Consider the following 13,546-nt stretch of genomic DNA (forward strand, 5'->3'; position numbering starts at 1 on the left):
GCTTCCACTAGCTATCTTTTTTACATTTGGTAGTGTACATCTGTCCATATATACACTACCACTCTCTCACTTTGTCCCAGCTTACCCTTCCACCTCCCCGTGTCCTCAAGTCCATTCTCTAGTAGGTCTGCATCTTTATTCCCATCTTGCCCCTAGGTTCTTCAAGACCGTTTTTTTTTTTTTTTAGATTCCATATATATGTGTTAGCATACGGTATTTGTTTTTCTCTTTCTGACTTACTTCACTCTGTATGACAGACTCTAGGTCCATCCACCTCATTACAAATAACTCAATTTCATTTCTTTTTATGGCTGAGTAATATTCCATTGTGTGTATGTGCCACACCTTCTTTATCCATTCATCTGTCAATGGACACTTAGGTTGCTTCCATGTCCTGGCTATTGTAAATAGAGCTGCAATGAACATTGTAGTATCCCCCACATTTGATGTGGGTTTTTAAAATATATAAATAAATAAATTTATTTATTTATTTTTAGCTGCATTGGGTCTTCATTGCTGTGTGTGGGCTTTCTCTAGTTGAGGTGAGCTGGGGTGACTCTTTGTGGTGGTGCGTGGTCTTCTCATCGCAGTGGCTTCTCTTGTTGTGGAGCATGGACTCTAGGCATGTGGGCTTCAGTAGTTGTGGCACATGGGCTCAGTAGTTGTGGCTCGCAGGCTCTGGAGCGCAGGCTCAGTAGTTGTGGCGCATGGGCTTAGTTGTTCCGTGGCATGTGGGATCTTCCCAGACTAGGGCTCGAACCCGTGTCCCCTGCATTGGCAGGTGGATTCTTAACTACTGTGCCACCAGGGAAGTCCCTGATGTGTTTTGATGTTACATTTTACATCTTTTTATTTTGTATCCCTTAACAAATTTTTGTAGTTATAGCTAATTTTACTACTTCTGTCTTTTAACCTTCATACTAACTTTATAAGTTGTTGATCCACTACCTTTACCATATATTTGACTTTACCAGTGAGATTTTTTCTTTCATATATTTTCTTATTTATATTTAGGGCCATTTCTTCTCAGCTTAAAGATGTCCCTAAAGGGACATTTCTTGTAAGGCCAGTTTAGTGGTAATGAACTACTTTTGCTTTGCTTGTCTGGAAAACTCTTTATCTCTCCTTCAATTCTGAAAGTTAACCTTGCCAGGTAGAGTATTCTTGGAAGTTTTTTCCTTTTAGCACCTTGAATATATCATGTCACTCCCTTCTGGCCTGCAAATTTTCTGTGGAAAAATCAGTTGATAGTCTTATGGGAGTTCCCTTGTATATTATGAGTTGTCTTTCTCTTTCTGCTTTGAGTCTCTTTATATTTAACTTTTGACAGTTTAATTATAATGTGTCTTGGTATGGATCTCTTTGGGCTCATCTTGTTTGGGATTCTCTGTGCTTCCCAAACCTGGATGTCTATTTCCTTCCCCAGGTTAGAAATGTTTTCAGCCATTATTTCTTCAAATAAGTTTTCTGCCCCTTTCTCTCTCTCTCTTCTCTTTCTGGGACCCTTATAAAGTGAATGCTAGTATGCTACATGTTGTCCCACAAGTCCCTTAAGTTATTCTCATTTTTAAAAATTCTTTTTTCTTTTAGCCATTCTGTTTGGATGATTTCTACTACCTTGTCTTCCAGGTCACTGATCTGTTCTTCTGTTTCAACTAGTTTGCTATTGAATCCCTCTAGTGTATTTTTCAGTTCAGTTATTGTATTCTTCAGCTTTATGACTTCTGTTTGGTTCTTTCTTTTGTGTTCTTTCTCTTTGTTGAAGGCCTCACTGTGTTCTTCATTCTTCTCCTGAGTTGGGTGAGCATCTTTATGACCATTACTTTGAACTCTTTATCAGGTAAATTACTTATCTCCATTTCATTAGGGTTTTTTTTTTTTTTCCTGAAGTTTTATCTTGTTCCTTTATTTGGAACATTTTCTTCTGTTTCCTCATTTTGCTTGACTCTCTGTGTTTGTTTTGATGTATTATGCAAAACAGCCATCTCTCAGTCTTCAAAGATTGTCCCAGTCTTGATGTGGCCCTTTCATAATTTCTGGGGGAGTAGGAATTCAGCTGTTTCTGGGGTTATTTTCAGAGTAAACTGTTTTATGTGTAGCTGTATGTTTGTTGTGTCTGTGGGAGGAACTGAATTCAGGATCTTCCTACCCAGCCATCTTGAACCACCCTCTGTTCATTTCCACTTTCTTAACTATTGTTTGCGTGACCTGATTTCCTCATACATCACCATCCTGGCTGCCCATCTGGATGGTCTCTAGTTTGCCAGTATTTGATAAATATGAATGTTACCATCATATGACATATTTGGGGTTTTTTTTTTGAATTTTATTTTTTTATAAAGCATGTTCTTATTAGTTATCTATTTTATACATATTAGTGTGTATATGTCAATCCCAATTCATCCCAACACCGTCACCCAACACCCCCCCCGCTTTCCCCCTTTGGTGTCCATACGTTTGTTCTCTACATCTGTGTCTCTATTTCCGCCTTGCAAACTGGTTCATCTGTACCATTTCTCTAGATTCCACATATATGCATTAATATACAATATTTGTTTTTCTCTTTCTGACTGACTTCACTCTGTATGACAGTCTCTAGGTCCATCCACGTACCTACAAATGACCCAATTTCGTTCCTTTTTATGGCTAATATTCCATTGTATGTATGTACCACATCTCCTTTATCCATTCATCTGTTGATGGGCATTTAGGTTGCTTCTATGACCTGGCTATTGTAAATAGTGCTGCAATGAACATTGGGGTGCATGTGTCTTTTTGAATTATGGTTTTCTCTGGGTATATGCCCAGTAGTGGGATTGCTGGGTCATATGGTAGGTCTATTTTTAGTTTTTTAAGGAACCTCCATACTGTTCTCCATAGTGGCTGTATCAATTTACATTCCCACCAACAGTGCAAGAGGGTTCCCTTTTCTCCACACCCTCTCCAGCATTTATTGTTTGTAGATTTTCTGATGATGCCCATTCTCACTGGTTTGAGGTGATACCTCATTGCAGTTTTGATTTGCATTTCTCTAATAATTGGTGATATTGAGCAGCTTTTCATGTACCCCTTGGCCATCTGCATGTCTTCTTTGGAGAAACGTCTATTTAGGTCTTCTGCTCATTTTTGGATTGGGTTGTTTGTTTTTTTAATATTGAGCTGCATGAGCTGTTTATATATTTTGGAGATTAATCCTTTCTCCATTGATTCATTTGCAAATATTTTCTCCCATTGTGAGGGGTGTCTTTTCATCTTATTTATGGTTTCCCTTGCTGTGTAAAAGCTTTTAAGTTTCATTAGGTACCATTTGTTTATTTTTGTTTTTATTTCCATTACTCTAGGAGATGAGTCAAAAAAGATCTTGCTGTGATTTATGTCAATAGGAGGTTCTTCCTATGTTTTCCTCTAAGAGTTTTATAGTGTTCAGTCTTACATTTAGGTCTTTAATTCATTTTGAGTTTATATTTGTGTATGGTGTTAGGTAGTGTTCTAATTTCATTCTTTTACATGTAGCTGTCCAGTTTTCCCAGCACCACTTATTGAAGAGAGAGTCTTTTCTCCATTGTATATCCTTGCCTCCTTTGTCATAGATTAGTTCACCATAGGTGTGTGGGTTTATCTCTGGGCTTTGTATGCTGTTCCATTGATCTATCTTTCTGTTTTTGTGCCAGTACCATATTGTCTTGATTACTGTAGCTTCGTAGTATAGTCTGAAGGCAGGGCATCTGATTCCTCCAGCTCCATTTTTTTCCCCTCAAGATTGCTTTGGCTATTTGAGGTCTTTTGTGTCTCCATACAAATTTTAAGATTTTTTGTTCTAGTTCTATAAAAAATGCCATTGGTAATTTGATAGGGATTGCATTGAATCTGTAGATTGCTTTGGGTACTATAGTCATTTTCACAATGTTGATTCTTCCAGTCTAAGAACATGGTATATCTCCCCATCTGTTTGTGTCATCTTTGATTTCTTTCATCAGCATCTTAGTTTTCTGAGTACAGGTCTTTTACCTCCTTAGATAGGTTTATTCCTAGGTATTTTATTCTTTTTGTTGCAATGGTGAATGAGATTGTTTCCTTAATTTCTCTTTCTGATGTTTCATTGTTAGTGTACAGAAATGCAAGAGATTTCTGTGCATTAATTTTGTGTCTTTCAACTGTACCAAATTCATTGATTAGCTCTAGTAGTTTTCTGGTGGCATCTTTAGGATTATCTATGTATAGTATCATGTCGTCTGCAAACAGTGACAGTTTTACTTCTTCTTTTCCAAATCTGTATTCCTTGTATTTATTTTTCTTGTCTAATTGCCATGGCTAGGACTTCCAAAACTATGTTGAATAATAGTGGCGAGAGTGGACATCCTTGTCTTGTTCCTTATGTTAGTGGAAATGGTTTCAGTTTTTCATCGAGAATGATGTTTGCTGTGGGTTTGTCGTATACGGTCTTTATTATGTTGAGGTAGGTTCCTTCTGTGCCCATTTTCTGGAGAATTTTTATCATAAACGGGTGTTGAATTTTGTCAAAAGCTTTTCCTGCATCTATTGAGATGATCATGTGGTTTTTTATTCTTCAATTTGTTAATATGATATTTCACATTGATTGATTTGTGTATATTGAAGAATCCTTGCATCCCTGGGATAAATCCCAGTTGATCATGGTGTATGATCCTTTTAATGTGTTGTTGGATTCTGTTTGCTGGTATTTTGTTAAGGATTTTTGCATCTATATTCATCAGTGATATTGGTTTGTAATTTTCTTTCTTTTGTAGTATCTTTTTATGGTTTTGGAATCTGGGTGATGGTGGCATTGCAGAATGAATTTGGGAGTGTTTCTTCCTCTGCAATTTTTTGGAAGAGTTTGAGAAGGATGGGTGTTAGCTCTTTTCTAAATGTTTGATAGAATTCACCTGTGAAGGCATCTGGTAGTGGACTTTTGTTTGTTGGAAGATTTTTTTTAAAAATTTATGCATTTAATTAACCAATTAATTTATTTTTGGCTGCACTGAGTCTTTGTTGCTGTGCGCAGGCTTTCTCTAGTTGCAATGAGTGGGTGCTACTCTTCGTTGTGGTGCGCAGGCTTCTCATTGCAGTGGCATCTCTTGTTGCAGAGCACGGGCTCTAGGCGCATGGGCTTCAGTAGTTGTGGCATGTGGGCTCAGTAATTGTGGCTCGTGGGCTTCAGAATGCAGGCTCAGTAGTTGTGGTGTATGGGCTTAGTTGCTCTGTGGCATGTGGGATCTTCCCAAACCATGGCTCAAACCCCTGTCTCCTGCATTGGCAGGCTGATTCTTAATCACTGCACCACCAGGGAAGCTGTTGGAAGATTTTTAATTACAGTTTCAATTTCATTACTTGTGATTGGCCTGTTCATATTTTCTACTTCTTTCTGGTTCAGTCTAGGAAGGTTACACCTTTCTAAGAATTTATCCATTTCTTCCAGGTTGTCCATTTTATTGGCATACAGTTGCTTGCAGTCATCTCATGATGCTTTGTATTTCTGCAGTGTCCATTGTAACATCTCCTTTTTCATTTCTAATTTTATTGATTGGAGTCTTCTCCCTCTTTTTCTTGATGAGCCTGGCTAAAGGTTTATCAATTTTGTTTATCTTCTCAAAGAACCAGCTTTTAGTTTTATTGATCTTTGCTTCTATTTCATTTATTTCTGCTCTCATCTTTACGATTTCTTTCCTTCTATTAACTTTGGGTTTTGTTTGTTCTTCTTTCTCTAGTTCATCTAGGTGTAAGGCTACATTGTTTATTTGAGATGTTTCTTGTTTCTTGAAGTAGGATTGTATTGCTACAAACTTCTCTCTTAGAACTGCTTTTGCTGTATCCCATAGGTTTTGGATCATCGTGTTTTCATATTCATTTGTCTCTAGGTATTTTTTGATTTCCTCATTGATTTCTTCAGTGATCTCTTGGTTATTCAGTAACATATTGTTTAGCCTCCATGTGTTTGTGATTTTTACGTGTTTTTCCCTGTAATTTATTTCTAATCTCATAGCGTTGTGGTCAGAAAAGATGCTTGATATGATTTTAATTTTCTTAAATTTACCGAGGCTTGATTTGTGACCCAAGATGTGATCTATCCTGGAGAATGTTCTGTGTACACTTGAGAAGAAAGTGTAATCTGCTGTTTTTGGATTGAATGTACTATAAATATCAATTAGATCTATCTGGTCTGTTGTGTCATTTAAAGCTTGTGTTTCCTTATAAATTTTCTGTCTGGATGATCTGTGTTTTGGTGTAAGTGAGATGTTAAAGTCCCTCACTATCACTGTGTTACTGTCAATTTCCTCTTTTATAGCTGTTAGCATTTGCCTAATGTATTGAGGTGCTCCTATGTTGGGTGCATATTTATTTATAATTGTTATATCTTCTTCTTGGATTGATTCCTTATTCATTATGTAGTGTCCTTCCTTGTCCTTTGTAACATTTTTTATTTTAAAGTATATTTCATCTGATAAGAGTACTGATACTCCAGCTTTGTTTGATTTCAATTTGCATGGACTATCTTTTTCCATCCCCTCACTTTCAGTCTGTATGTGTCCCTAGGTTTGAAGTGGGTCTCTTGTAGACAACACACATACAGGTCTTGTTTTCGTATCCATTGAGCAAGCCTGTGTCTTTTGGTTGGAGCATTTAATCCATTCACATTTAAGGTAATTATCGATATGTATGTTCCTATTACCATTATCTTAATTGTTATGGGTTTGTTTTTGTAGGTCCTTTTCTCCTCTTGTGTTTCCCACTTAGAGAAGTTCCTTTAGCATTTGTTGTAGAGCTGGTTTGGTGCTGTTGAATCCTCTTAGCTTTTGCTTGTCTGTAAAGCTTTTGATTTCTTCATAGAATCTGAATGAGATCCTTGCTGGCTAGAGTAATCTTGGTTGTAGGTTCTTCCCTTTCATCACTTTAAATATATCGTGCCACTCCCTCCTAGCTTGTAGAGTTTCTGCTGAGAAATCAGCTGTTAACCTTATGGGAGTTCCGTTGTATGTTATTTGTTGTTTTTCCCTTGTTGATTTTAATAATTTTTGTTTGTCTTTAATTTTTGTCAATTTGATTACTATGTGTCTCGGTGTGTTTCTCCTTGGGTTTATCCTGTATGGGACTCTCTCTGTGCTTCCTGGACTTGGGTGGCTATTTCCTTTCCCATGTTAGGGAAGTTTTCAACTATAATGTCTTCAAATATTTTCTCGGGTCCTTTCTCTCTCTCTTCTCCTTCTGGGACCCCTATAATGCGAATGTTGGTGCATTTAATGTTGTCCCAGAGCTCTCTTAGCTTGTCTTCATTTCTTTTCATTCTTTTTTTCTTTAGTCTGTTGCACGGCAGTGAATTCCACCATTCTGTCTTTCAGGTCACTTATCTGTTCTTCTGCATCAGTTATTCTGCTACTGATTCCTTCTAGTGTACTTTTCATTTCAGTTATTGTATTATTCATCTCTGTTTGTTTGTTTTTTAATTCTTCTAGGTCTTTGTTAAACATTTCTTGCATCTTCTTGATCTCTGTCTCCATTCTTTTTCCAAGGTCCTGGATCTTTTCACTATCATTGTTCTGAATTCTTTTTCTGGTAGGTTGCCTATCTCCACTTCATTTCATTGTTTTTCTCAGATTTTATCTTGTTCCTTCATCTGGTACATAGCCCTCTGCCTTTTCATTTTGTCTATAGTTCTGTGAATGTGGTTTTAATTCCACAGGCTGCAGGACTGTAATTCTTCTTGCTTCTGCTGTGTACCCTCTCACCATCATGTAACATTTAATGCTTGTCTTGTAGAACAGAGTGCCATTTCCCAAATTTGGCACTGGTAAAGAGGTCAGCTTAAAGAACCTAGCCTAAGAGAAACTTTAAAAGGCATTCACTGTTCTTGATGAAAGCAAATGCTTCCTTTATGTTCATTGCTATTACAAGAGATTCATTCAGTCTGGTTGATTGGTAAAAGCTCTATTTCAGTATTTTATTTCTTTCAATCAATTTGATGGCTTCTTTTAAAATTCTTCCTTAATTAAAAAAGAAAATTCCGAATTTTTTCAGAAAAAAATTTTTTTAATGAAAATCATGACAATAAGTTACAGCACATGTTTAACCATATTTACATAAATATGGAATTATGAGTTATTAATGTATGTGTAGCCTTTTAAAAATAAATTTATTTTTGGCTGTGTTGGGTCTTCGTTGCTATGCGTGGGCTTTCTCTAGTTGTGGCAAGCGGGGGCTACTCTTCGTTGTGGTGCACGGGCTTCTCATTGGGGTGGCTTCTCTTGTTTCAGAGCATGGACTCTAGGGTGCGCGAGCTTCAGTAGTTGTGGCATGCAGGCTCAGTAGTTGTGGCTCGTGGGCTTAGCTGCTCTGGGGCATGTGGGATCTTCCTGGACCAGGGCTCGAATCCATGTCCCCTGCATTGGCAGGTGGATTCTTAACCACTGCGCCACCAGGGAAGTCCCTTGTATGTGTAATCTTTAAGGGATGAAATTACTAATAAGAAAACTAAAATAATAAAAGCCAGAATTACAGCTCAGAATTAATGGTTTTATAGACAAGTTGGAGTCACCTGACATTTTTATTATTCATATCATTCCAAAATAAGATGAATTGAGCTGATGCACATCAGGTGGAAGCTACAGTAACAAGATGTATTTTAGGAGAAAACAATTTAAACAAAGTTACTTAATCTTAGTGCATTAAATCAAATCATCCATATTCATCAACATTTTTGACTCAGTGATATAGAAAAGTATAAAAGGGAAGACAAAAGACATGTTGACAAGTGGCAAATCAGTAGGATGACTGTGAGTTCACAAGGTTTACAAATAATGGCTTCTTGTTCTGTATTAACAAACTGGAATAAATTAGCTAGATCATTTGGATTCCACTTTGATTCCCAATTACTGCTTTATTTCTTTAAAGAAAAATGGGTGCAAATATTATAATGTGACTTTAGGCACTGAAAACACCAGTCTTTTTTAGGATGACTTTCTAGTTCACTACCAGTATTTCACTGACAAATTCTCCAAGAATATGTGTTAGTTCTATTTTCTAACCGCCACCTACCTCGTATTACAAAACCAAAGGTATTGCCTTCTTTATGTAACGTGACCTCCACCGTTCGGAAAATAACACTCGATCCTTGAACAGCTGAATGCAGGAAAGAGAGAGAAAATATAAGTCTTACATCATAATAACGTCTCTGGATTTTTTGACAGGCATAAAATACTACAATTCCCTTGTTGCAAATAATTCTTGTTGAGTAATAAAACAGCAAAAAAATCTGTTTTTAAAGAAAATGTTACAAAAAATAATTGGAATGACATACAAAACCATAAAATAGTCATGTGCATAAATGACTTATATAGGTCCAGGTGGAATCAAAATCAGAGATACTTCCTTTCCTCCCTTGTAGGCAGTTTTTAGACAGAGCATAATATTCACATTGTTAAAATTCTATATAACAAGAGAGACAATCTCCATATGATAAATAGAATTGTTTTCCTTTTGTATAATATAAAAATAATATGATTTTTAGAAAACTTATGAAATAATTACTGCCTCTATATTTATTTTTGCAGCTAGCACAAGAAGGAAAAGTATTACTCTCAGATTACCATTAATAGGTTAAGCTGATGCAAATTGATTTTCTGACATGGTGCATAGCAATTAAACAAAGATAACAGCAACCTGAATGAAACTTGGAGAGAAAAAGAAATTCGAAGTACATTCAAAATATTATTACTGACTAATAAAATAAAGATCTACTTAATTTTACTTGATACTATCATGCTTAGGTTGTGTTTGCCTGGTTACTGCTCTCATTTCACAAAATGAAATTCCATTGCCAAGTTGCTATCTCTAATTACATTAAACACGAGGGGATAAGTTATATGAAGTTATATGAATAGTAACTAAACTACTCTTTAAGACTGTTTTTTCAAGAAACTAGTAATTCTGATTATACAGTATACTCTTGCTAGATTTAAAAAATATTTTATCATTATGGATACAAGGATATTTTTATTCATGGAGACAAGGGTTGGCAATCTATAGAATTTGATGGTCTTAACTCCTTGTCTTGAATTTGTACAGTGATGTCTAATTGTCTAAGGCTGTGTTCATTATCAATGACATATTTTTTACATTGTTACTAGATCCTGAAGGGCTTATTACATCAAGCTGTCAACAAGAAACATACAGACAGAATTTAAAGGTATCTTTGAAAAGAACGTTTCTTGCCATTGACAGAAATAGGAAGTAATTTTAATTAAGCATTAATTATAATTATTTTTTAATTATCAGAAATTCTGAATCCTCAAAGGAATGGACATGATTATGAAAAGTACACAGTTAAATTCACAAAACTGCACACAGCCAGCTAGGACATAAAGTACAATAAGAACTTGGATCTGCTAAAAAAACAACATAAACCTACAGTTGAACAAAATGTTTTGGTACGCTGCTGATTTAATTAAATGTCATATTCTTGCTATCAGGGGAATTTCAGTTTATTCTAATCAGCTAGGAACGGTGCATACAAATAGCTGAAAGTGTTGAGGTACGGTTTTAATTAAATGTAAAAAACTGAGTTCAAACCAAAAGTTTTCTTATTTCCATGACCCAACAAGCCACTTGAAGACCTGGTTAAGAACATGATCTTTCTGTTCTATTAAGGAAAAGACATGGAGAGAAATAATTAATGAGCATCTACTGTATCCAAGGAACTCTGCAAAGCGGTTTACAAATTTTATTTCATTTAATCATTAAATGAACTTTCAATTATATACAACCAAATTCTAATTCTGGGCCACCTGTCCTTGTTGGCTGAGTGTCTGTTCTGGGGATGCAAAGCACTGTAATTTCAATTTTGCTTGAACTAAATCTTGCTGACCATAAAATCTTACCAACAAATCTAAAGTCAATATAGACTTCGGGGATTATCTACAGCTTTAGATTATCCACACTATTGCTGTTCATCATTTACAAAGATAAATGGGAATGTTGACTACATTTTAATATATTTAATGTAATAGATTTGGTCTTTATAATTTATATTTGCATGACTGGCTCTTGGCGACTGGGTTTTCATATTCAGCACCAGACATCCTGTTTGGCCACGTGAATTTTACTCATTACTTCACATGTGTGTATGTGGACACAGAGATCCAATTTAGGGGCTTACCCCAAAAATCAAACTGGGCACATACGAAGGCGAGGTAGAAACCAATTTTATAATGCAAAAATATTCCTCCCTAGTATTTTAGCTGTACTGTTGTCCCTTGTTTCTATATGTGCATATGCATATACTTCTATAACATAAAGTGACATTCTCTATTTTACTATGGTGGATTTGGTTTTTCTAAATTATCAATATATACTATTTCCCATAGGAGAATAGGAGTTGTGCACTTTCCTACCTCATTACATTGGGTTTGCACAGCTGACTTGCTTTAGCCAATGGGGTGTTAAGACACGTAAGCAGAGTCTGGAAATGTGCTCCTGTGGTTGGGCTTGTCTTGTTTTCCCTCTGCCACTGTCACAGGAAGAGCTTCCCCTGGGTAGCTGATGCTTCTTCAGACTACATCCCAGAATGAACCATGGGGAGGAGGCCTGGGACGCCCACCATGCCGCACCTCCCCCTCATATCATCATCATCATCATCATCATCATCATCATCATCATCACCATCATCATCTATCATCTGTCTTTCTTAGAATTAGAAAAGAGAAGTAATAAGGCTGTCACAGGGACATGCTTTAACACATTTATTTGAATTAAGGAAGCATTCCTTCCAATGAAAAGCTAGTCTGATTTAGCTGATGGTTTAACGGTGAGGACTGCCTTTGAAAATAAGACTCTGTGGCAAATGTTTTCCATAAAACAAATGAGGTAAATCTGTAGCTCCAAGGTTTGAATGGAAATGGTATTTAAAAATGTATAAAATAAGCATCATGCTAAAAATTATATCCTATCCAACTACTGAAGTTTATCATAAAAAATTTTAGGTGTTAAAAATTGGATGAGAATTATGTAATATTTCAAAATTCTTTAGGGGTTATGCGACCAAAAAATTTGAAGGCACTCCTCTAGACCAATTTTGAATGCACTAATACTCAAGATACAGCCTGGTAACATTCTCTCTAAATACAATCTCAAAACACCACATAATTTTAGAGTCAAAAAGAACTTTAGAGCTCATGAAGATCAACTATTTCCTTTTCACTAAGAAACTGAATCTCAGAAAAGGTAAGTGCTCTGCCCAAGGTAAAAGTTTCATTCTTCTTCTATCAGATCTCTGTCTCTGTACCATTCTCTCTCTCTTTCTCTCTCACCCTCTCTCTCTCTCTCTCTCTCTCTCTCTCTCTCTCTCTCACACACACACACACACACACACACACACACAAACCTTCCTCCAATTCTTTCTGGACTCTGGGATTGGCTGAGCCTCACATTGCTGTGATTGTTGAGAGAGTTACAGTCTCGGCCTCGGGTGGCCTACCTTTCATCAGGCAGCTCTCCTCCCGGGTGCTCACTGCTGCTGGCTTGCTCCTGCTCTGGCTGTCTAAGCTCAGTGAAAGGGAGGCTTATTAATCCCTTCAACCTCCCTGAACTCACAGATCTTATCAATTTATCTAACATAATAGAAGGAGACAGAGATAATCCTTGGCAAATAGACCTCTTCTATCTGATTTCTACCACAAAATTCACACTTTTGTGTTTAAAAATATTTTCTCTTTTTCCATCAGCTTTACTGTGTGAGGGAGGAAAAGCTGGTATAATCACCAACCACTGAATATTTCTGATGCCCACCCTCTCCTCTTTAACCCTATGAATGCTATAGTTATTCAGGATATTACCTCTCCTTTGGGAAATTATAACAGCCTTGGGGCTTATAGCCTCTGATCTGTTCTCCATTTGACCTCTTAAAATAAGTCTAAAAACCCTGATCTGATGATGCTGTTCCTTGGCCTTAAAAGCTTTTAAAGGCTCCTTATTGCCCACTTGACACCATCCACACTCTACCCACATGGCTTATAAGGCCCTCCTTCACTTGCTTCCTGTTTACCTCACTGGCCTCATCCCTCTCTAGGCCCTCTCTTTCCCTTTGTGTTCCAGCAACTCCAAACCGTTTGCAGTTCAACCTACGTACTGGACTATCTTCTTACCTCCTTGCCATATCCTGTGCCTGGAATGTTCGTCTTCCTACTGGACCTACATAAACTCCTTCAAATCTACCCTGAAATCCCCAGATCTGGATGATCTGGATTTGCTGGATAATACTCAGCAAATCTCCACTACTGGCCTCACCCTGAGAGCTATACTAAGAGTTCCTCTTAGGAAGAGGTTGTGTTTTATTGATATTCATCTACCCACTAGAATACAAATGGTTAATCAAAGAGCATTAGCTCTAGATATTTGACTCCTCTTAACTCCTTAGCAGTGGTTTAAGATAGTGATTTCAAAGCAAACTGACTTTAAGTTCAAGAAAACACAGTACTTTCAGTGTAGGAGTAGTAGTAATAATAATAATAATAATGGTAATAATGGCTAAGACGCACTA

General features: G+C 36.7%; 1 protein-coding gene across 11 annotated transcripts in view; it reads right to left on the minus strand.

Annotated features, from left to right (window-relative positions):
- The window catches only part of GRIP1 (glutamate receptor interacting protein 1), a gene marked incomplete at its 5' end in the record, with an annotated part of 699,088 nt that overhangs the window by 156,976 nt on the left and 528,566 nt on the right, over positions 1–13,546 (minus strand). For all 11 annotated transcript variants that reach the window (XM_082635788.1, XM_082635796.1, XM_082635794.1 and 8 more), the window contains one exon: positions 9,049–9,132. In XM_082635788.1, coding sequence (XP_082491914.1) covers positions 9,049–9,132 — 84 coding nt within the window. The remainder of the gene's footprint in view (positions 1–9,048; positions 9,133–13,546) is intronic.

This window comes from Mesoplodon mirus (assembly GCF_964341445.2).
Source record: "Mesoplodon mirus genome assembly, chromosome: 11".
Classification (NCBI taxonomy): domain Eukaryota; kingdom Metazoa; phylum Chordata; class Mammalia; order Artiodactyla; family Ziphiidae; genus Mesoplodon; species Mesoplodon mirus.